Source organism: Carettochelys insculpta, chromosome 22 (genome assembly GCF_033958435.1).
Source record: "Carettochelys insculpta isolate YL-2023 chromosome 22, ASM3395843v1, whole genome shotgun sequence".
NCBI lineage: Eukaryota > Metazoa > Chordata > Testudines > Carettochelyidae > Carettochelys > Carettochelys insculpta.
Window position 1 is genome coordinate 11,111,531 of NC_134158.1, and position 22,584 is coordinate 11,134,114.

At 66.6% G+C, this 22,584-nt stretch overlaps 1 protein-coding gene across 7 annotated transcripts; it reads left to right on the forward strand.

Annotated features, from left to right (window-relative positions):
* Positions 1-615: 615 nt before the first annotated feature.
* BRD2 (bromodomain containing 2) lies at positions 616-16,504 on the forward strand. 7 transcript variants are annotated; one of them, XM_075017627.1, is made up of 12 exons: positions 616-765; positions 8,584-8,884; positions 10,384-10,521; positions 10,621-10,762; positions 11,028-11,239; positions 11,541-11,912; positions 12,392-12,520; positions 12,601-12,849; positions 13,211-13,437; positions 14,502-14,812; positions 15,410-15,532; positions 15,661-16,504. In XM_075017627.1, exons 2-12 carry the CDS (start codon positions 8,612-8,614, stop codon positions 15,789-15,791), a joined length of 2,307 nt encoding a protein of 768 aa, XP_074873728.1. In that variant the 5' UTR covers positions 616-765; positions 8,584-8,611; the 3' UTR covers positions 15,792-16,504. The 7 variants fall into 7 exon arrangements, with proteins under 7 accessions (XP_074873728.1, XP_074873727.1, XP_074873725.1 ...); XM_075017626.1 differs by lacking the exon at positions 616-765 and adding an exon at positions 4,588-5,931 and having other exon boundaries at positions 13,250-13,437; XM_075017624.1 differs by lacking the exon at positions 616-765 and adding an exon at positions 4,591-5,931.
* The last annotated feature ends 6,080 nt before the right edge of the window (positions 16,505-22,584 follow it).

Here is a 22,584-nt window from a genome sequence, read left to right on the forward strand (position 1 = left end):
TTCCCTGCCCCACGCCCCACGGGCGGCTCGCAGTGCCCCCTTTCCCTGCCCCACACCGCACGGGCTGCTCGCAGTGCCCCCCTTTCCCTGCCCCACACCCCACAGGCTGCTCGCAGTGCCCCCCTTTCCCTGCCCCACGCCCCACGGGCTGCTCACGGTGCCCCCCCTTTCCCTGCCCCACACCCCACGGGCTGCTCGCAGTGCCCCCCCTTTCCCTGCCCCATGGGCAGCTCGCGGTGCCCGTCCACCCCCCCCAGCACCGCGGGTTTTCCCGCCTCCGCCAGGTCCCCTCCCCCCCTCACGTGGCGCGCCCCGGGACACCGCCTGAGTGACACGTGCACCCCCGCCCCGCGCGGCTCCGCAGCGGAAGCCCATCGCGCAGGCGCCCCTCCCGGCGCATGCGCACCAGCTGCCGCGCGCGGCCGCCATGCTGACATTGACCAGCCGGAGGCCGGGGGGGGGGCCCTGGGGGCACAGCCCCTCCCCCCGCAGGCTCCGCCGCTCGCGCCCGGCCGGCTCGCGGCCCCGCCCCCCGCGGCTTTCCCGCCACCCGGCGGGAGGGGCGGCCCCCGAGAGGGCAGCGCGCGGGCGTGTCACGTGACGGCGGGGAGCCAATCGGCGCGGCGGTGACGTAGGGGCGGTTCCCTCCGCCCCGGGATGCGCCGGGCCCCGCCCGGGCGGGGCGCCGCGGGGATCTCGGCCGGGCGCCGTCGGGGGCCGCGGCGATGGGAGGCCGCGGGCCGGGCCCGCCGGGCCGCGCTGCCGGTGAGTGCGCGCCGCGCGCCCTCCGCGAGCGGGGGGGGGGATGGGAGCGCCACGTGGCGGGCCGAGCTGTCAATCAGTCGTGGGCCCGCCCCTTCGCCGCCGTGCCGCCAATCGGGGCCGCGCACGGCGGTGATGGACGGGCGGGTGTGGGGAGGGGGGGGTCGTGGCGCCGACCCACGCGTCACGTGCTGTGCTGGGCTGCGGGGGCGCCCCATTGTCCGGGGCCGAACGGGGCGGGGGGCAGTTAATAGGTGTGGGGCAATTAGCGCCATTTACCCTTGTCTTGATGAGGGAGAGGGGCTGTTGCTATGGGGCGGGGGCAGTGAGAACACGGAGGGTGGGGGCTGAGGGGTTGCAGGATCCCTATGGGGCAGGGCTGAGAGGGGCCGTCGCTGTGGGGCGGGGGCAGTGAGAACACGGAGGATGGGGGCTGAGGGATTGCAGGATCGCTGTGGGGCGGGGGCAGTGGGGGCTGAGAGGGCCCCTTGGTATGGGGTGGGGGCAGTGAGAACACGGAGGATGGGGGGCCGAGGGGTTGCAGGATGGCTATGGGGAAGGGGGTGTGGGGCCGGGGGGTTGCAGGATGGCTATGGGGGACAGTGAGAACACGGAGGATGGGGGCCGGGGGGTTGCAGGATGGCTATGGGGAAGGGGGTGTGGGGCCGGGGGGTTGCAGGATGGCTATGGGGAAGGGGGTGTGGGGCCGGGGGGTTGCAGGATGGCTATGGGGGACAGTGAGAACACGGAGGATGGGGGCCGGGGGGTTGCAGGATGGCTATGGGGAAGGGGGTGTGGGGCCGGGGGGTTGCAGGATGGCTATGGGGAAGGGGGTGTGAGGCCGAGGGGCCGGTCAGGCGGAGGGAGGGGGAAGCCGCCCTGCGGGGGGTCGCTCTGGGGAGACGGGGTGCTGGGGTTCCCCTTTCTCTCAGGACTTGGGCGAGGTTCGGTGGGTTGGGGGTCGCTTGCCGGGGGTCTGGGATCCCCCCAGTCCGGCGCAGGAAGCTGGCAGAGCCTCGCGGCCAGGGTGTGCCGCAGCCCGGGACACATGGGGTGTTTGCCCGCGGGTGGCAGCCTGGGGCTGCTCCGGGGCGGGGGGAGCCGGGCGCCGCTGCGGACGGACGGGGCTGCTCCCGGGGAGCTCCGGGGCGGTGCTCAGCACTGGCGCCGCTGCGGGCGGACGGACGGGGCTGCTCCCGGGGACCTCAGGCCAGGCCCAGCGCGAAGCCGCCCTGGCATCCCAGGGGCCGGGCTGGGGAGCGCCGGGGTACGGGGCCTGCGCTGGCGGGGCTGCAGGGAGGTCCCCGCCGCTCGGGCCGCGGCGCAGCGGCCTGGCTCGGCGCGGCGCGGGGCCGGGAAGTGCTGTGTCACGGCGGGAGGGGGGAGCGGCCCTGCCCGGCCTGGGACCGCCCAGCACAAAGGCCTGGGATGACTCATGCGCCTCGTTGTCCGCCTCGTGTCCCCGCCCGGGGGGGCGCAGCGCAGCGCCGCGCCGGGGGGTGCTTGGGCGGCGCCCCGGGAGCTGCGCTGGCCCGGCCGGGGCTTGCCACGTGCAATGGCGGCTGCGCTGCGGTGCGGTGCGGTGCGCTGCGGTGCGTTACCCTCTCCGCGGCGAGCGGCGCTGGCCCGGCCGGGGCTTGCCACGTGCAATGGCGGCTGCGCTGCGGTGCGCTGCGTTACCCTCTCCGCGGCGAGCGGCGCTGCCCGGGCGGGGGCGGGGGCGGGGGCGGGGGCCCAGGCCCGCAGCAGAGGGCCCCGCAGGTCACCCCGCCATGGGCCCCCCGTCCCCGCCCTCGCAGAGCTCCCCGGGGCGGAGGGCGCTGGGCGCTGCCGAGATGGCGGCTGCCCGCGCCGCGCAGAGGGCCGGAGCGCGGGCCGGAGCGGGGGCAGGGCGAGCGAAGCCCCTTCCCAGGCCGGGGCCGCGGGGTGTCCCCTGGGCAGGGCGCACTGCGCGCGCGCGCGCGGGGAGGGGCCCCGGCGTCCCGTCGGTGTCGGTCACCCCGGCGCTGGGGGCGCCCGGCTCGTCCCTGACCGCGCTGCGCCCCCTAAGCGGAGCCAGAGGCGCTGCCGTGTCCTGGGCGTGCGAGTGTGTGTGGACGGGACACCGGCGTCCACACTGGGGGCTCGGCTCGCGGCAGCAGCGGCGGGAACTCCCGGGGTTCTGCCCTCGTGGCACTTGTGTTCTGCAGCGGCGGGGCCGGGGCCTGGGCCTCTGCTTGGGGGCTGCTGGCAGGGGGTCGGGGCTGCTCGTGGTGCCACGAGGACAGGGGGGTTCTGACGGGACTGGGGGTGATGTCTGTGCTGGGCGGGTGCCCCGGCGGAGACTGGGGGGGCTCTGACGGGACTGGGGGTGATGTCTGTGCTGGGCGGGTGCCCCGGGGGACTGGGGGGTTGCTGGGCGGGTGCCCCGGGAGGACTGGGGGGTTCTGACGGGACTGGGGGTTGCTGGGCGGGTGCCCCAGGGGAACTGGGGGGTTGCTGGGCGGGTGCCCCGGAGGGACTGGGGGGGCTCTGACGGGACTGGGGGTTGCTGGGCGGGTGCCCCAGGGGAACTGGGGGGTTGCTGGGCGGGTGCCCCGGAGGGACTGGGGGGGCTCTGACGGGACTGGGGGTTGCTGGGCGGGTGCCCCAGGGGAACTGGGGGGTTGCTGGGCAGGGGGACTGGGCGGCTCTGATGGGACTGGGGGTGATGTCTGTGCTGGGGGGTTGCTGGGCAGATGCCCTGGGGGACTGGGGGGGGTTGCTGGGCGGGTGCCCCAGGGGAATTGGGGGGTTTCTGGGCGGGTGCCCCAGGGATTGGGGGGCTCTGACGGGACTGGGGGTGATGTCTGTGCTGGGGGGTTGCTGGGCAGGTGCCCCCGGGGATTGGGGGGCTCTGACGGGACTGGGGGTTGCTGGGCAGGTGCCCCAGGGGACTGGGGGGCTCTGACGTACCGGGAGGTGCTGGGCGGGGGACTGGGGGGCTCTGATGGGACTGGGGGTTGCTGGGCAGGTGCCCTGGGGGGCTCTGACGGACTGGGGGTTGCTGGGCGGGTGCCCCGGTGGCTGGGGGGCTCTGACGGACTGGGGGTTGCTGGGCGGGTGCCCCGGGGGGCTCTGACGGGACTGGGGGTGATGTCTGTGCTGGGGGGTTGCTGGGCAGATGCCCTGGGGGACTGGGGGGGGGTTGCTGGGCGGGTGCCCCAGGGGAATTGGGGGGCTCTGACGGGACTGGGGGTTTCTGGGCGGGTGCCCCAGGGGAATTGGGGGGCTCTGACGGGACTAGGGGGTGCTGGGCGGGTGCCCCGGGGGACTGGGGGGCTCTGACGGACTGGGGGGTGCTGGGCGGGGGGCTGGGGGGCTCTGGGGGTGCTGGGCGGGTGCCCCGGGGGACTGGGGGGCTCTGACGGGACTGGGGGCGCTGTGTGTCTGAGCGGGGGGGGGTTGGGGTACCTGTGGGGGGGGCTGGGGCTGGGGGGGGGGCGGTGGTTGACGTTCCGGGGGGTAGTGGGGGCCCGGGGCCGGAGTGGGAGGGGGCCCGGGGCTGCGTTTCTGGCGGCAGTTGGGTGCCCCGTGTTGTGAGGTGGCTCCGGGGCTGGGGCTCAGCGCCTGTGGTACTGCGGGGCGCGGGGGGGCCGGCGTGGGGCTGCGGGGCTCAGTGCCGGGTGGTACTGGGGGTACCCCGGGGGGCTGCGGGGCCCAGCGCCGGGTGGTACTGGGGGTACCCCGGGGGGCTGGGGGGGCCGGCGTGGGGCTGCGGGGCTCAGCGCCGGGTGGTACTGGGGGTACCCCGGGGGGCTGCGGCGCCCAGAGCCGGGTGGTACTGGGGGCAGGCGGGGGCCTGCGCCCCCGCCCGTTGTGAGGGGCCGGACCGGGGTCCTTCGGCGGGAGACGAGCGCCCCGTTTCCCCGGCACCCCGAGCCGAGGCCGGCGGAGGGGCGAGGTCCCGCCCGGCCCCGGGGTCCTGGCGCGAGGCGAGCGGCGGCGGCGGCTGCATTGTCCGCCCCCTGCGCCGCGGCCGCTCAAAATGGCGGCGCTGCCCCCGCCCCTCCCCCGCGGAGCGAACAACAACGTCCAACGGCCAGCGCCAACCGCCGCCCCGCCCCCACGTGACCCGCAGCCAGTCAGCCGGCCCCGAATGGCAGCGCCGGCCAATAGGGGCGCGCGCCGCCTGGGACGGCGGCTGGGGCGTTCGGCGAGGGGGCGGGGAACAGGGGGCAAGTGACTGACGGTCGCGGGGACCCATCGGAGCGCGGCGCCTCCCAAGCGTCCGCCCAATCAGCCGGCGAAGCGGCGAGCTCCGGCGGCGGGGTGAGATCACGGCCGCCGCTGCCCAATCAGAGTCGAGCCGCTGTCTATATAAGGAGGAGCGGGGGCCGGCCGAGAGGCGCCATTTCGCTGAAGCGGAGGAAGGAGCTGGTCGAGGCCTGGGCCGCGAAGGGGGCGGACTCAATCCGGATCCATCCTCCGCCAGGCGGCCCCCCACCCCCGCCTCCACCCCGTCGACGGGCCGTAGCACCTCCCCGGCTTCCGTAGAGACCCTGCCTGCGGCCTCGAGGGCCCGCGCAGAACTCCCCGGTCCCTGGCCGCCAAGATGGAGCCGGGCCGGTGATCCCAGTACAATCCGGTGTCATCCGCCTCCCCGGCGGGAACCGTCCGTCCCGGGACCGGCCTCTACGGGCGGAGCAGGCGCCGAGGGACCCCGCGAGCCCTATATTGACCGGATCCCCACAGGATTAGGAGCCCGACGGGGGCTCCGAAGAGGGGGTCCCCCAGCCCCCCTCCCCGCCGCCGCTGCCGCCATTTTCTGGGCTCCCCTCGATGTAGAGGCCGGCGCACGGTGCTGCTCGCCTAGCTGGAGAGCCGCTGCTGCGCATGGGCCCGGCCGCCGCCGCCGGCCGCTAGCCTGACCTCGGCGCCGGGCTCCGAGCCGCCGGCCGGGGGGAGGGGGGCCGGCGCATCCCCCTCCCCGGCGCCTTCCCCCGCCGGCCTCGGGCATGCTCCGCAGCAGGCGCCGCTGCCCCCCGCGCTGCCCCCGCAGCACGTGCCACTAGGCGGCCCGCTGCCCCGGCAGCCCGGCAAGGTGGGGGGCGCCCCCGAGGACGCGGAGCCTGGAGGAGGCGGCGGGCCCGTGGGAGCGGGGCCCTGGCGAGCCGCAGGCATGTTGCAGAATGTGAATCCCCACACCAAGTAGGTACCGGGCGGGGGGGGCGGCCGGGTTGGGGGGGGCGCGTTCGCGGGGCCCCTGTCTGCTCGTTGCAGAGCGCTGCGCCGCAGGGGCGGCTGGGGCTTAGGTGCACGGGCGCTTTCCGCTCGGGGTGAGCGGGGCCCCGGTGCAGAGGCCGCTGGAGGCAGCTCGGAGCGTTGCGCGCCGCTGGGGCTTCGCGCCCGTCCCTGCTGCCAGCCTGTGCCCCCGGTTGGGTCTGAGGGGGCCGGGTCCCGCTCCGGAGCGTGCGCCTGGCCCGGTGCCGCTGCGCGGGGCGGCGCTGTTTACATGTAGCGAGTGCTGGCTTTGTCATGTAAATGGGAGTGCCAGCCGCTGCCCGGTGTGGCGCGCGAGGCCGTTGTAACTGAAGTGGGGGTGCTGGGCTGTGTGGCAGCCGGGCGGGGGGGGGGGGAGGCGGGTTCGGCAGCACGTACCCCAAGCTCTGCTGCGGCGCGCTGGCTCTTTCGGGCTCATTGACCCAGAATGGGTTCCGCCGCGCTGCGGGGAGAGACCCTCGTGTTACCGATTGCTGGGGTGGGGGGTCTGGCCTGTCGCAGCTTGTCCCCCTGTCCTGCTGTTACTCTGCCTCGGGGTCTTGGGGCAGTGCCCTGAGAGAGGGCCGCGCTGCCTTGGGAGTGGGCTCCGGCGCTTGCTGCTGGCAGGGGTGACCTGTGTGCAGTCACGCTTGTGGCAGAGGGAGGAGAGGTGCAGCGGTGGGTGAGTCAGGCGCAGGCCAGCCCTGGGTGTGTGGCCAGGTTGCTCTTGGTCGGCTCCCATCACTTCTGGGGAGGGGAGGGAGGGTGCTCCTGGTCCGTGGAGTGGCTTGGTGGGGGCTTGTGTGGGATGTGTGTGACCTGAACGAAGGCAGGACTCCTACCGTCATCCTTTCTGCAGCCCCACTTTTTATTTTATTTTATTTTTAGTGGCCCAGGCAGCACAGGTGAGGTCAGCCTCTGCTGGGCCCCAGCCTTCCCACAGGGATCACCTGGGGGAGGACCTGATGCTGAACCCAGCCCAAACAGAAGTACATGGAGCCTTGCTGGGCTGACTTCAATCTCCTGAGAGAGTATAAACTGCTCAGGCTTGGATCAGACCCGCCAAATGCCTTTTCTCTCAGCTCCAGTCACTCCTTCGGCCATTGCTGAGTAAGGGGTGGGAGCGGCTAGCTTCTTGCTCACCCAACAGGGCAACCCCTGGGGGTCTTGTGCCTGCCCTCATGGGAATTCCCCTCCTGGCTAACGAGGCACTGCCATGGGGTGACTGCTGGGAGCCTCCCAAGTGTTAGGGGAGCATTCCTGTCTCTAGGTGATAGCAGTCGAGTACCAGGTGCAGCTTTGCTTTTGCATCTATCCTGAATCAATGGGTCAGCTGTCCACATCAGCCCATCCCTGGGGCTGGGGGGAGGTTTTCCCTTACAGTCCACAGCACTGGGGGATAGGGAAGCATCTTAATACTGCAAAATCATTGGCAATGAGCAAGAGGCCAAGGTGTAATCCACCCTCAGCTTTTGCAAACTGGAGCCAGGACACAGATGCCCCCCAAAGTTCTGATTGTAACGTCTCCTTAGTTGTTGCAGGACTATGGTTAGAGGGCCCCATAGCAGCCTGGTGTCACAGTTAGGGTTCTTGCCATTCCCTGGTTGTGTGCGCCCCTAAGGAGAGCAGCTGGGGGGTGTGGTTCCTTGGAGCTTGGCCCTGGGGGTGCCCCCCTTTGTCTCGTTCCTCATGTCTCTGGCTAGTTTACACTGCACAGGTTGGTGTAGCAGGAGTGATTTGGTTTATTTGGGGGGGGGGGGGACTTCTGACCAAGTCACAGCTCATTTGAATGGCGTGGCCAGGGCTGACCTAGACATCTGGGTCCCTAGGCTGAAGAGGTCTCCGCCCTGGGTAAAAGGGCTTGAGATACTAATGCTTCTCTTCCGCATTTATTGCTGGATTGCCGGAAAGTGGAAGAACTCATGGGCTCAGAATACTACAGAGATGTAGTTCTTGTCCCTTCTTTACACAGCAACTTAGGGGGAATGGTTCCAAGAAATAGACAGGGCTTTCCACAGCTCCAACCTGTTGCCTTTTGTTTCCAGGCATAACGTGGGTGTGCGCCAAAACCTTGGCTCTGCAGCCCGCAGTCTCTGGTACTTACAGTAGCTGGTGACACTCTACTGTTGTATGTGGTATCACTATCGGGCAGCAAGCTCACGGGGGTGTGAGCTGTTAAGAACTGGGGTTCCTGCTCCCTGGAGAGAGTTGGGAGGGCAGGCCTGGGCTGGAGGTCCCCCCATGTCCCCACCTGTGGCTTTCACTTTAGCTACAATTCATGGTCTCTGGGTGTCTGAGAATTGACCACTTCCCTGAGTACCAGATCGCCTTTGTATACTATTATGTCCGCCTGTCCCTTGTTCCTGGCGCTCCAAGGTAAAAAGAGCAGTGCTCTCGGGCCTAATCCCGCCCTGGGTCGGACACCTCTCGGCTTTGCTTCTGGACTGCCTTTCCGAAGGGCTTGTTCCTATACCCAGTACCCTAGAGATGTGTCCTGCACTTGTCCTATCCTTAGACCCTTTTGCTCTAAGCAGTAAGGGTTGGCATGAGCTCCTGGGTCCTAGAGCTGCCCGCTTAATGGTGTCTTTGCTACCTTTTCAGGATTTTGGGGGAGGGCAATACTGGGCTCATGGGCCTGGCAACGGAGTCAACCCCTGGCAAGCGGATCCGCAAGCCGTCCCTGCTCTACGAGGGTTTCGAGAGCCCCACCATGGCGTCAGTTCCAGCCCTTCACCTGCCTCAGGTGAACCCTCCGCCACCGGAGGTGTCCAACCCCAAAAAGCCAGGCAGGGTCACCAACCAGCTGCAGTATCTCCACAAAGTGGTGATGAAGGCCCTGTGGAAACACCAGTTCGCCTGGCCCTTCCGCCAGCCTGTGGATGCTGTCAAGCTGGGCCTGCCGGTAATGAGCCCTGGGGGCTGGACATGGGGAGTGTGTGAGGCCCAGGGGCGGGAGGCGTGTGTCTGTGTCCCCAGTTGAGCCTTACTGGCTGGGGGTAGGGGTGTCTGCAGTTCAGGGGTGTTAGGGAGATGCAGCGTTCTAATCCTGCTTGACTGTGTGGGCTGATCTAAAGTATTCCCTCTCTAGTCTGGCAATCCCAGAGGCAGCACTCTTCCATCTCGGTTCTGTACCAGAAAGATTGAGCTACAGGTGCCTGGGCTGTGCAGTCCCCGCCCCCTGCCCCTGACCTGTGGCTTTCACTCAGCTAGTTCCATGCTGTGTCTGAGCTGAGGCTCCCCAGGTCCCTGTAGATCCGGCCTGCTTGGCTTGTCCTGGGAGGTTTCCCGGAACAGCCACCCCTCCCTATTGCTCCCTACAAAGGTATGGATGAGATGATGCAGCCGCTTGACAGATATCCTGGACGCTTCCCCACTTAATCTCTTGTGCCCTGAATGCGTTTTGCAGATTCCCATCCATGAATTTGTAGAAGACATCACGTGACCCCAATATTAAACGCCAGCCCCCCGTGCACCTGTGGCGCCCAAGGATTTAAAGCCCAGAGGTAAATTCCACTTAGGTTTGCTCTTTCCTTAGTGTCACAGCTCCCAGTTGTTGTCATACTGCACCTGGGACCGGGGTACTCCAGGTTGTTAGGCAGCACGTCCTGGAATTGTTTTCATCCGTGGGCAAAATACATTTTATGTGCCCCAAGGCACGTGTGGACGTGTACCACCAGTAGAAACACGTGCTGCCAGCGGTGGGCACTCTGCTAATAAGCTGTGTGCCCCTAAATCACTCCTGGGTGGCCGTCCAAGTGCTCGGCTTAGAGGGAACACCACTTTTAGGTCCCCAGGATGTCAGCCATTCACTGTCACCAGCTGTCCCCATAGCTTAGCCTTCCCCCAGCAGAATTGTTTTCTGCCCTGGGATGTGCGGAGGTCCTCATTCCCAAGACATGAAGAAAGCGCTTCGTACCCAGTGCTGGGTGCAGGGTTCTTTGGAACGCTGCTGGCATCTTAGGAGGTTTCCCTGAGGCGATACAGCCCCTGTCTTTTCTCAGGTGACTTGGGTGTAGAGACCAGAATGAGACCTGTGTGCAAGTGACATCTCGCAGTTCCTTTGGTCGTGTGCTGCTTGGGGGTATTTCTGGGCTAGGGCACCATCTCCTCTCCAGTGATTGTCTGCTCAAGGTTAGGCGCTCTGGAGAACCCAGCAGCCCTGCCAGGCAGGACAGGAAGGGAGGTCTGGAGGAGCCTGCGCTCTGCGGTGTCAGCTTGCTTGGCTCGTGGAGGGGCCTGCTGTTGAGGCAGTCTGCTCTGCTTCCTGGAACAGGCTGTCATGAGTGCTTGGGATAGGCAGGCTGGGAGCTGTGCCCCCGGGGACCAGACGTGACTGGGATCCTTGTTGTAGGACTCGGACATTGACTGACCTCCCGGCCCCTTGTGCTCTTCTGCCGGCAGGATTATCACAAGATCATCAAGCAGCCAATGGACATGGGGACCATCAAGCGGCGGCTGGAGAACAACTATTACTGGGGGGCAGCGGAGTGCATGCAGGACTTCAACACCATGTTCACCAACTGCTACATCTACAACAAGGTGAGAGCGAGGCAGCCTCCCTGCAGCGCTGCCGTCCAGGGGCTGCCGTGGGCCCCGTTCCTACTCCCACTCATCCCTCCTCTCTGCCTTGGCCTGCAGCCTACGGATGACATCGTGCTGATGGCCCAGACCCTAGAGAAGATCTTCCTGCAGAAAGTGGCTCAGATGCCTCCGGAGGAGCAGGAGATCGTCATCACTGTGGCCAAGAACAGCCACAAGAAGGGGGCTTCGCGGGCGGCAGGTCGGCATGTTCGTTCCAGGATGGGGAGACAAGCAGGGCTTGGCGTGGGGGTTCCGGTTTGGGTTCCGGTTTCGGGAGAGGCAAAGCGCAGACACAGAGGAACGAGTTCCCCCCCAGGAGGGGAAGGGGAGGCCTTGTGGCTGGGGAGAGCTGGTCTGGGGGCCAGGACAGCTGGGTTCCCTGTTGGGCCGGTCCTCGTGTGGTGGTGACTGCATTCCCAGATGGGTGCGGTGCTGGTGCTAACTGGCGCTTGCGTGTTCTCCAGCTCTCCTGGCAGGGGCAGTTGCTGCAGCTCACCAGGTACCTGCAGTCTCCTCAGTGTCGCACACCTCGCTCTACACCCCCAGCACTGAGATCCCCACCACGGTCCTCAGTATCCCACATCCCTCCGTGATCTCTGCCCCGCTTCTCAAGTCGCTGCACTCCGCCTCCCAGCCGGTGCTGGCTGTGCCCGCTCCCACGCAGCCTGTGGCCAAGGTAGGCCCCCACCTGCCTGCTCGTGGTGGGGCGCACGGGGGTTTGCCTGGGCTGTGCTGTCTGCAGTCAGGCCTGCTGTGGAGTGGGTGGTGTTAGTCAGGGAGCAGGGGCTGCGGTTTGCAGAGGGGGCCATGTCGGAAGCGGGTGGCTGTAGGGTCCAGGGTGCAGTGGGTCACATGCAGCTTCCCCTGGCGGGATGGGTGTGTGGAGGTTTGGCTGCAGTTGGTCCTATATGGCCACAGTATTGGGGGGCTGGTCCCCCCTGCATCAGCACTCACAAAGCCCTGTGCCTGCCCCACAGAAGAAGGGTGTGAAGCGGAAAGCAGACACCACCACCCCCACCACCACAGCCATCATTGCCACTAGTGGGGAGTCGTCCCCCTCAGCCACCCTTCTGGAGCCCAAAGCGGCCAAGATCCCCACGCGGCGGGAGAGTGGGCGCCCAATCAAGCCCCCCAAGAAGGACCTGCCCGACTCGCAGCAGCACCAGACCTCCAAGAAGGGCAAGTTGTCAGAGCAGCTCAAGTATTGCAACGGCATCCTCAAAGACCTGGTGTCCAAGAAGCATGCGGCCTACGCCTGGCCCTTCTACAAGCCTGTCGATGCCTCGGCCCTGGGGCTGCACGACTACCATGAGATCATCAAGTGCCCCATGGACCTCAGCACCATCAAGGTGCGGCTGGGGGGTCGAGGGAGGGAGGGAAGGGAATGCCGGGGAGCATCCGGGTGTTTTTGGAGGCCCCCGCTGGGGATGGGAAGCTCAGTACAGCCTGGGACCTGCCCTTGGAAGGAGGCATGTGAGAAGCCCCAGTGGCACTGGGGTGCAAGCTGGGGTCTCCGTGGTGCAGGTCTTGGGGAGGTAGGTCCCCGATGGGGAGTCTGGAGGTTGCCCTGTAGAAGTTGGAGTCGGAGAGTATCAGGCTTGCTGTGTTGGTCTTGGACCCTGTCTAACCTTGGGTGTGATGGGAGTCGTCCTGCCAGGCCCTGCGGCAGCTGGCTGTCCTCAGCAGATGCTGGGTGGCTCTGGGCAGTGGCTGGTTGGTGTGAGCCCTTTGCCTGCAGCCCAGTCGGGGGAGAACCTGGGGGTGTGGGGTCTGTGCCCCTGCCCGGGCGCAGTCGCCCCTGCTCAGTCTGTTCTCTGCCCCGGTGCAGCGGAAGATGGAGAACCGGGACTACCACGATGCGCAGGAGTTTGCTGCCGATGTCCGGTTAATGTTCTCCAACTGCTACAAGTACAATCCGCCCGACCACGATGTGGTGGCCATGGCGCGCAAGCTGCAGGTGAGCGCCTGGGGCAAGGGCCCGGTGACGATCCACCTTCTGTCTGGGGCTGAGCCTCCGCTGACCCCCTTCTCCCACAGGACGTGTTTGAGTTCAGCTACGCCAAGATGCCAGACGAGCCCCTAGACACCAACCCGCCCTCTGCTGCGTTGTCCGGCGCCCTCTTGAAATCCTCCTCCGATGAGTCGTCCAGCGACGACGATGACGAGGATGATGAGGACGAGGACGACGAGGATGAGGAGAGCAGCAGCGAGAGCTCGTCAGAGAGCGAGGAGAGCTCGGATTCGGAGGAGGAGCGAGCCAACCGGCTGGCTGAGCTGCAGGAGCAGGTGAGACCACTGAGCCTGGCCAGAGGGGGTGTGGGGCAGCCAGGGCTTAGCTTGGTCCATCCTGCAGCACATGGCGCTATTTGGGGGGCAGCTGTCTTCTAGCATGGGGACTGCTCTTTGTCCCGCTCATCCTGGGGTGCGGATTGTCAGTCCCTGGCTGTGCCCTGGCCCCCCTGCATGGGGAAGCAGCCCTGCCGCTGGGAGGTGTAGCGCTGCCTTGCTCCCTGACGCGTCTCTCCCCAGCTGCAGGTGCCCAGTTCAGGAGCAGCTGGCTGCCCTGTCGCAGGGTTCAGAGTTAGCAGCCGCTTCTCTCTCTCCCACCCCCGTCTGGGGTCCCCTCTCACTGGTGTGTTCCCCCCAGCTGCGGGCGGTGCATGAGCAGCTGGCTGCCCTGTCGCAGGGCCCGGTCTCCAAGCCCAAGAAGAGGCGGGAGAGGAAGGAGAGGAAGAAGAAGAAGAAATCAGACAAGCACAAGGGCCGGGGTGGCGACGAGGAGGCCCGGGCGCGCCAGGCCCAGCTCAAGAAAGCCAAGAAGGCGGGAGGCAGCAGCGGAGGGACCAGTGGGAGCAGCAGCAGCAGCATCACCAAGTGAGCGGGGCAGCCTGGGGATGATGGGAGTGCGTGGGGGTGACAGGACGGCCCATATGCCACCCCGCAGGGGCGCAGCTGCATGATGACTTTCTTTCCCCGGCGGATCGACCGTGGCGATGTCCTTGTGTGAACAAGCCAAACCGTGTCTGACAGCTGCCTGCCCTGGTTCCCGCCAGCCCAGCAGCTCACGCCTGGATTGTGAGCCCTGTCTGGCGTTCCTGTGCTGCCGCAGCTGGGGCTTCCTGCGACCCTCTGGAGTAACTGACTGTGGGCCCTCATCCCCTCCCTAGTGAATGCCAAGGCAGAGCCCACCCCAGCAGCTGTCCTTCCGTGGTGGGAGTGTCCATCGGGGTGTCGCGTTGTGCCGGGGGAGGTGGGTTATGTGCCTCCCATGGGAGGTTGGTCTGGGACCGTCAGAGCGGGTTGATTTCACTCAGCAAGTAGGAATTCTGGGCTCCTGCAAAGGGGGCATTTCTCCGTAGGTGAGAACCATTAAAAAATGTTGATTTGCACCTGAAATAAGCTTGTGCCAAACTTGGTCTCAGGAGGCGATACGCACCATTGCTGTGCGTTATCTGCCAAGGGAAGCGGGAGCAGCGCGTTATTGGCTAGCTTTGCCGTGCGCTGCTGTGAGAGATGTTGGAAGGCAAGTGAGAAAGGCGCAGCGCTCTTAGAAGGGTTGTTCGGTTCGGTGAAGCGTTAGTTGTAACTAACCGTGCTGGGAGAAAAGGGGCCCCGCAGAACAGCCTGGGTTTAAAGCTGGTGTTAGTAACCAGAGGGTCTCAGGTTAGTTAGTGAGTTGAACTGCTGGTGTCTGGGCGCTGCGTCCTCCTGGGCTTTGGGCCGGGCAGGTCTCCCTCGCACACCTCAGTCCTCTCCGGAGACCAGAACAGGAGTAAGCAGCTTTGTGCTGCGTGTCCTGTTCCTGGCTGCCGCTTCTGGAGAGGCGCTGCAGCGTGGTGGGCGGCAGGGCTGATGTCTGGCTCGCAGGGGCACTGGCTGCATGGATGCCAGGGCCCGGGGGGGTCTCTGGCCAGGCGTGACCTCTCGTCTCCGCGCAGGAATCCCAGCAAGCTGTCGAAGGCAGCGCTGCCGGCGCCCCCCGCGCTCTACGACTCCGAGGAGGAAGAGGAGAGCAAGCCCATGACCTACGACGAGAAACGCCAGCTCAGCCTGGACATCAACAAGCTGCCGGGCGAGAAGCTGGGCCGGGTGGTGCACATCATCCAGTCGCGGGAGCCCTCCCTGCGCGACTCCAACCCCGAGGAGATCGAGATTGACTTTGAGACGCTCAAGCCCTCCACCCTGCGGGAGCTGGAGCGCTACGTGCTGTCCTGCCTGCGCAAGAAGCCGCGCAAGCCCTACAGCGAGAGTGAGTGCGGGGGCTGGCAGGGCTCCCTCCAGCGCGTACGGGCGCCCCGCTACCGAGTCTGTGCTGGGGCGGGGTTCAGGTCCCTTCCCTGCCGCAGACCCGTGTGCTGAGCCTCCTGACGCTGGTGAGCGACCAGTCCGGCCTTCTGCTCGCAGGGGAATGAGCGAACTGTCGAGATGCCTGCCCCAGGGAAGCAGGAGATGGGGGTGGGCGAACCAAGGGAGTGGGGAGCCTTGCAGGAAGGGGGGAGCTGGGAGGCTTAGGGGGCTTAGGCACCTGCCACTGAGCTGGAGCCTGGTGGGGGTTGTGTGGTTAGTGGGGGTGTTGCCTGGGAGCCTTGCAGACAGGCCCCTGCTGTCGTGCCTTTACGCTGCTCCATAAGCCTTACCAGGGAGGGGCGTTAGGGGCGCCGAGCGCTCTCCTCCCTGCGTGCACAGTGGGGTGGGTGGGGCGAAGCGAGGGGATCCTTAGGATGGCTGGGTGCAGCAGCAGGCTTGTCTGTGCCCCTTGCTGGGCTCAGGGAGCCTGCCAGGCCCTGTTCCATAGGCCAGCTGCCCGCAGGGAGCTCTCTGAGCCGGTCCCTCCCTCGCCTTGCAGCCATGAAGAAGCCGGTGGGGAAGACGAAGGAGGAGCTGGCCCTGGAGAAGAAACGGGAGCTGGAGAAGCGACTGCAGGACGTGAGCGGCCAGCTCAACTCCGCCAAGAAGCCCCCGAAGAAGGGTGAGTGCTGGGCAGGAGGTGCGAGAGTCCGGCTGTGGGCACTTCCTCGGCCACGTCCCGGTGTCCCTGCCGGCCCGGGGAGGGTGAGCGAGTGGTCTGTTGTCTGACTGGTTCCTTCGTCCCTGCAGCCAACGAGAAGCCGGAGTCAGCCCAGCAGGTGCCCGTCTCACGGCTCAGCGCCACCAGCTCCAGCTCGGACTCCAGCAGCAGCAGCTCCAGCTCCTCATCCTCGGACACCAGCGACTCGGACTCGGGCTAGAGACGCAGCGGCGCAGCCGGGTGGAAACACGGGCAGGTTCAGGAGAGGCTCTGCAGGACCGGACCCCATGTGAACCGGACTGAGCGGCTCCACCCGGTGGGCCGTGTCCCCGGGGCAAGGGGCGGGCACCAGTGACTGCTGCCTGCGTGGACGGGGTGCCCCAGCGTTTACAGTCCCGAGGCGCCTGCCTGCCGGATACGGCCTGTGCAGGCCCCGGCGCGAGCCCGGCCAGGTTTTACTGTTTTGCTTTGGTTTGGTTTGATTCCCTCGCCTGGGACGTCTCCTAGGGCAGAACTTGGGTTTTAAAAGGTTTGGGTTTGCTCTCGGAGGGCGGGGCCTGGCCGGACAGATGGGAACTGCAGCCCTTTGCCTGCTCCGGGCTGCGTCGCTGGTCCCCGTCCCCCTCTCCGGGGAGGTTTATTTATTTGAGCAGCAGGTGGGCGCACGGGGCCCTGCAGAGATGGGGTCACCTGCCCGGCTCCAGGACTGCGCAGTGTACAGAGCCCGCTGAGGGCGCCGCCCGGGCAGCATGCTCCTTACGGGGGAAGGGGGGGCTGTTTTTTATGTTGCTGTACAATTGTTTTCTACTTTTCCTTCCTGTTTTCCGTCCCTCATCCCCTGCCCGCCCCATCAGACCCTGAGGGCGGGTCCGACTGACTGGCTCTGTTCAGCCCTTCCAGCCTGGAACATGTAAATAAAGAAAATACTATTGAGGGGCCTCTCGTCTCTGCCCTGCCACGGCCTCTGCTCTAGCTGGCCTACAAATGAGTCCGACCTGCAGAGCTGCGGGTGGAACCCCGGAGTCCGGGCTCACTGCCCTAGACAGAGCTGGCAGTGCAGCCCAGGGGTCTTGCGGGCAGCACCAGGAGGGGCAGAGAGCCCGTGGGCGTCTGCCAGCGGCCAGGTCCAGTGTCCCTGGGCTGGGATGTTCTACGTGCCACAGGCCAGTGTGACGTGGTGCCCTCTGTGTCTGCCCGGGCTCTGCCCCGTGGTCACTGCTGCTCTCCAGCGCCGGCACAGGGGTGCAAGGAGCTGCTGCACGAGAGCTGGGTGCTGGCTCTGGCACCAGCACCCATGGGGGGAAGCTGCAGCTGCTGTGGGCAGTTGGGGGGGGTTGCAGCCTGGGAGGGTGTTGTATGGCCATTCCCATGGGCTGTGACCCTCAGCCAACTAGCCGGGGGTGTGGGCGGGGGGGCTGCCCTAGTGCAGTGGGGTGTGCCTGGAAGAACCTGACCTGAACTGAGCCCACACCCTGCGGTTCTGGTCCCAGCTCTGCCTTGTCTTAGGTACAGGCCTGGCACCCCTGCCCTGCTCCCAGCCGGCAGTGGGGACTGGCTGGGTCAGGGCCCTGCCCCTCCTGCCTGGGGCGCTGGGTGAGTCAGTTCCCTCGAGAAGCACTCGAGCATGGGGCCTCGCAGCTCCCTGGGGCCTGTGCACTAATTGGGCCAGGCTGTTGGCTGGCCTTGTGCCCCTCTCCTCTCTCGTACTCCAGTGCTCCCAGCCAGCAGCGCCCCAGTTCTGGGCCCGCACAGGCGCTTGCCCAGTGCTCCCAGCCAGCAGCGCCCCAGTTCTGGGCCCACACAGGCGCTTGCCCAGTGCTCCCAGCCAGCAGCACCCCAGTTCTGGGCCCGCACAGGCACTTGCCCAGTGCTCCCAGCCAGCAGCACCCCAGTTCTGGGCCCGCACAGGCACTTGCCCAGTGCTCCCAGCTGAGCCAGTCCCACGTAGCGCATGGGAGCAGCTACCTTCCTGCTGCCCCAGGCTCTCCGGGCGAGAGGTGGTGGGTGGGGTGGTGGCGCTGGGGGCAGAGCCTGTCGCTGTGCAGGTGAGGAGGTGGGGAGCCCTGCGCCTTTCCCAACAGCTGCCAGCGCCCCCGGGTGAGAGACGACCTGCAGCCCTCCAGCACGGGGCTGGTCAGCCACGGACGCGCTCTCGAAGGGCCGGGCGACGTGAAGACGCCCCACTCGTGGAGTGGCTGCTGGGAGGTGGAGCAGGATCGGCAGGTGCTGGGTCCGTTCTAGGCAGTGTCCCGCTGTCTGCCACACCCGGGTCCCCGTGCGTGGAAGGGAGAGGGACCCCGCCTGTGCCTGGCCCTCCTGGCAATTCTGGCTAGTGCCTTCTCCCTGCCTGCCCTTGGAGCTGCGCCTGTGTCCTCCCAGGCTGGGGATTCCCCTTCCCGCCTCCTGCTGGGGTCAGTGAAACCCTCGTTAGCCGCACCACTTGGTCAGCAAACTGCCTCTGCATCAGGTGGCTTTGGCTGCCGCCACCCCCCCCATCCCCCCGGGTCTGGGGCTGGCATGTCCACCTGCCAGCGGGATGTGATTTCCATGTACCAGTTGTGTGTCGGTCGACGCTGCCACCCAGTCTCGCGCGCTGTCTTGTTGCTGGCTAGTTGCCCCCTCTAACTGCAGTGAACGGGTGAGTTGGGGGGCAGGGCTGGGGCTCGGCTTCTGTCCATCCAGCTGGACGTGCTGGTGTTAAGATCTGGGGCTCCCCTGCAAGGCCCCTTAGGGTACAGCTGCGCTAGTTGGGCAACGGACCTGCTCAATGTCCACCGTCCTGGGTCCATTCCACGCTGGGGGGGCTGTAAAATGAACCCATTGCAGACCCCGGGCTGCTCCCAAGGCGTAAGGGGGTGGGTATGGGGGTCCCCGGCATGCTATGCAATTGCTGGACTTGAGCATCTCTGCGCAACCCAAAGGTGTAGCGTGACCTGCCGCTATGTTTGCCGTGGCGTCGCGGGCAAATCCACCCCAGTCGCACCACACACGTTTGCTATGGCCTCGCGGGCAAATCCACCCCAGTCGCACCACACACGTTTGCTATGGCCTCGCGGGCAAATCCACCCCAGTCACACCACGCACGTTTGCCATGGCCTCGCGGGCAAATCCACCCCAGTCGCACCACACACGTTTGCTATGGCCTCGCGGGCAAATCCACCCCAGTCGCACCACACACGTTTGCCATGGCCTCGCGGGCAAATCCACCCCAGTCGCACCACACACGTTTGCCATGGCCTCGCGGGCAAATCCACCCCAGTCGCACCACACACGTTTGCTATGGCCTCGCGGGCAAATCCACCCCAGTCGCACCACACGTTTGCTATGGCCTCGCGGGCAAATCCACCCCAGTTGTACCACGCACGTTTGCTGTGGCCTCGCGGGCAAATCCACCCCAGTCGCACCACACACGTTTGCCATGGCCTCGCGGGCAAATCCACCCCAGTCGCACCACACGTTTGCTATGGCCTCGCGGGCAAATCCACCCCAGTTGTACCACGCACGTTTGCTGTGGCCTCGCGGGCGAATCCACCCCAGTCACACCATGCACGTTTGCCATGGCCTCGTGGGCAAATCCACCCCAGTCGCACCATATGTTTGCCGTGGCGTCGCGGGCAAATCCACCCCAGTCGCACCACACACGTTTGCCGTGGCCTCGCGGGTAAATCCACCCCAGTCGCACCACACACTTTTGCCGTGGCCTCGCGGGCAAATCCACCCAAGTCGCACCACACACTTTTGCCGTGGCCTCGCGGGCAAATCCACCCAAGTCGCACCACACACGTTTGCCGTGGCCTCGCGGGCAAATCCACCCCAGTCGCACCACACACGTTTGCCGTGGCCTCGCGGGCAAATCCACCCCAGTCGCACCACACACGTTTGCCGTGGCCTCGCGGGCAAATCCACCCCAGTCGCACCACACACGTTTGCCGTGGCGTCGCGGGCAAATCCACCCCAGTCGCACCACACACGTTTGCTGTGGCCTCGTGGGCAAATCCACCCCAGTCGCACCACACACTTTTGCCGTGGCCTCGCGGGCAAATCCACCCCAGTCGCACCACGCACGGGCTGAACCCTCAGCACTTGGCTGGCACCAGCCCCGGTGCTGCCTTGGTACCGCCCCGTCCCTCCCAGAGAGCGGCTGCCTTCTCAGCCTGTTCCCAAAGGACGGGGCTCGCCTCCCACTCCTCAGGGCAGCAGCGGGTCCGGCCTTGCCCCTGTGACTGGCTCTACTGCCCCAAGAGCCAGTCCTGTTCCCCTCGCCAGCTCTTCAGAGCGGCTTGTCTCCCCCGCTGCTGGTTCGCAGTCACAACACGGTCCTGTCAAAGGGGAGAGAGCTGCCCTAGCGCAAAGACTTTCTCTTCACCCCCATTATGCCTGGGGACGGCGACGACGTAGGTGGAAGGTTTCCACGGGGGGAAAAGGAAATGCAAAGTTGTAAGAACTTCATGCAAGGTAGTGAGAGATTTATTTGAGGGTTACCCTTCCTGCTGCCAGCTCCTGCGCACGCTGGTGCCAGACCAGCTTTACCCGTCCCTCTGGCCTCTCGCCCACACCCCAACCCTGTGGCTGGGTTCTGAGCAAGCCCCTCTGCCAGGCGTTCCCGCACCTGGCTCGTCAAGGCCGATGCCCCCGGTCAGGCGATGGACTGGGCCTGGGCCTGATCCTCGTCCCTGCCCAGCCCCCCCCGGTTCCAGCCCAGCAGGAGCGGTTCTGGCGCGTGGCCGTTGTTTGAAATCAGCTCTTCTGGAATAGCTTCTTTCAAAACAAGGCTGCTGTGGAGGGACACCCTGAGGGTGCTGCTTGTGTCCGTTCCAAGCCCAGCTTCCCGCTGTGGGCCGGAGCTGAGAACGTGGGTTGCGGGGTCACCTGCGCCTGAGACGCTGCTCCCCTGGCCCCACGCGGGGGGCCCCACAGCCGACTGTGCAGGTGCTGCTGGGGCCTGTGTGCAGCTCGCACCCTTTCTGTGCGGACGCAAGTGGCACATCGCACAGACAAGCGGATACGAAGGTAGGGACCGATTTCACGTCGTGTCACTCACGTCTGTCCCTTCACCCCCCTCGGTCGGAGCCGCTGGTACCTGAAATCCCGCAGCCGGAGCCCGGGGTCGCAGCCGGCCTGAGGGGCACCGCTGTGGCGGGAATCCCAGAGCCGCGCGGGTGGGCACAGACTGGAACCCCACGGACGAGACCAGACGTCCGGTCCCAGAGGCGCAGGTACCTGGTCTGTGGCAGGAGGGTTTGTGCTGCAAACTGCCCCACGGGGACGCTCGAGGCCCCTGCCCCTCTCCTGGCCTTCCCCGGCTGGGGCTGCGCCTCCCTCCGTGCCCTGCAGAGGGCGCCCTGCCCCTTCGCACGAGGCTGGCTGCTGGCTGCTGGTGCTGGGAGGTTCGTGCCAGCAGCGGCTGCAGGAGCCTGGCTGATGGCCGTGGGGCGTCCCTGCTGCGCCTGGGCTGGGTTTGCCTGGCTGCTCAGGCTGGCTGCGGTACCCCTCGTGCACTGTCACATCTGAACTGAACCCCAGGGGCGTCGTTCTCTGGGCCCCTGTCCACCTTTGCGGTGCTCCGTGACGCCCAGCGAACAAGGTACTTACCGAGCACGTAGTCTCTGTTAATACTATCGCCCCGGCCCGAGTGGGGCCCAGTCCCTGCGTGCGAGAGGCAGGGGCTCCGTGCGCGTCCTGCGACTGAGAGCTCGGGAATTGCAGGTTGTGTCCAAGCTCTGCTGAGGGAGGGCTCGGAGCAAAGCTAAGAAACCTCTCCCGGCCGTTGGTGAAAGTGCAAAAGCCCCGCAATGAACGGCCCCATCTAAAGAGCGATCGGTCTGTGACCTCCCAGCATTGGATACCCCCCTTGAGTCGGCGCAGGGCACTGGGGGACACGATACCGTATCTGCTAGTGCGTCGTGTTACTGGATTGTGAGGCCCGTGGCTGTCTTGCTGTGAAGGGCAGCGCCCGCTTTAAAAGTGCCGTTGAGCGTGAAGGGAAATCGGCCCAATGACCGTGTGTGCGGGAGGGAGAGGCAGGTGGAGAGAGGTACAAACGCACACAGAGCGTGAGGAAACAGGCGGCATAAAAAGCTGGTGAGCGCCCTGCAGCAAGGACGCAGCGAGGTGCCAGTGCTTGTGGGCACTGCCCTGGGCGCAGGGGTGCGAAACGTACCGTCGGGGGGTCATTGCTGGACCGTTACCGAGCTGGGAAAGGACGGCGGCTCTTGCCCTCTTGGGTGCCGACCCCGAGCCAGGCTGTGTGTGTCTGTGCCATGGGGGAGGGTTTTAAGCAGCAGCCGTTAGCAGCAGGGCCCCCGCTTTGGCGCGCCAAGTGCAGACGGCTCGCTCGGCCTGGCCTGGCCCTGGTGTGAGGGACAGGGTGCCAGCCCCCCAGGGGTCGGTGCCTTTTACACCCCGGTGCAGACGGCTCGCTCGGCCCGGCCTGGCCCTGGTGTGAGGGACAGGGTACCAGCCCCCCAGGGGTCGGTGCGTTTTACACCCTGGTGCAGACGGCTCGCTCGGCCCGGCCCGGCCCTGGTGTGAGGAGGGTGCCAGCCCGCTAGGGGTCGGTGCCTTTTACACCCCCGTGCAGACGGCTCGCTCGGCCCGGCCTGGCCCTGGTGTGAGGAGGGTGCCAGCCCGCCAGGGGTCGGTGCGTTTTACACCCCCGTGCAGACGGCTCGCTCGGCCCGGCCTGGCCCTGGTGTGAGGAGGGTGCCAGCCCCCCAGGGGTCGGTGCCTTTTACACCCCGGTGCAGACGGCTCGCTCGGCCCGGCCTGGCCCTGGTGTGAGGAGGGTACCAGCCCGCCAGGGGTCAGTGCCTTTTACACCCCGGTGCAGACGGCTCGCTCGGCCCGGCCTGGCCCTGGTGTGAGGAGGGTGCCAGCCCCCCAGGGGTCGGTGCCTTTTACACCCCGGTGCAGACGGCTCGCTCGGCCCGGCCTGGCCCTGGTGTGAGGAGGGTACCAGCCCCCCAGGGGTCGGTGCATTTTACACCCCGGTGCAGACGGCTCGCTCGGCCCGG

Excerpts from the sequence above, each read along its gene's own strand:
- BRD2 (XM_075017624.1), top strand. The coding sequence starts at position 5,903 with ATGTTGCAGAATGTGAATCCCCACACCAA. Across the intron at positions 11,240-11,540 it reads CCACGCAGCCTGTGGCCAAG|AAGAAGGGTGTGAAGCGGAA; the intron begins GTAGGCCCCCAC and ends CCTGCCCCACAG. Across the intron at positions 15,533-15,660 it reads CAAGAAGCCCCCGAAGAAGG|CCAACGAGAAGCCGGAGTCA; the intron begins GTGAGTGCTGGG and ends TCGTCCCTGCAG.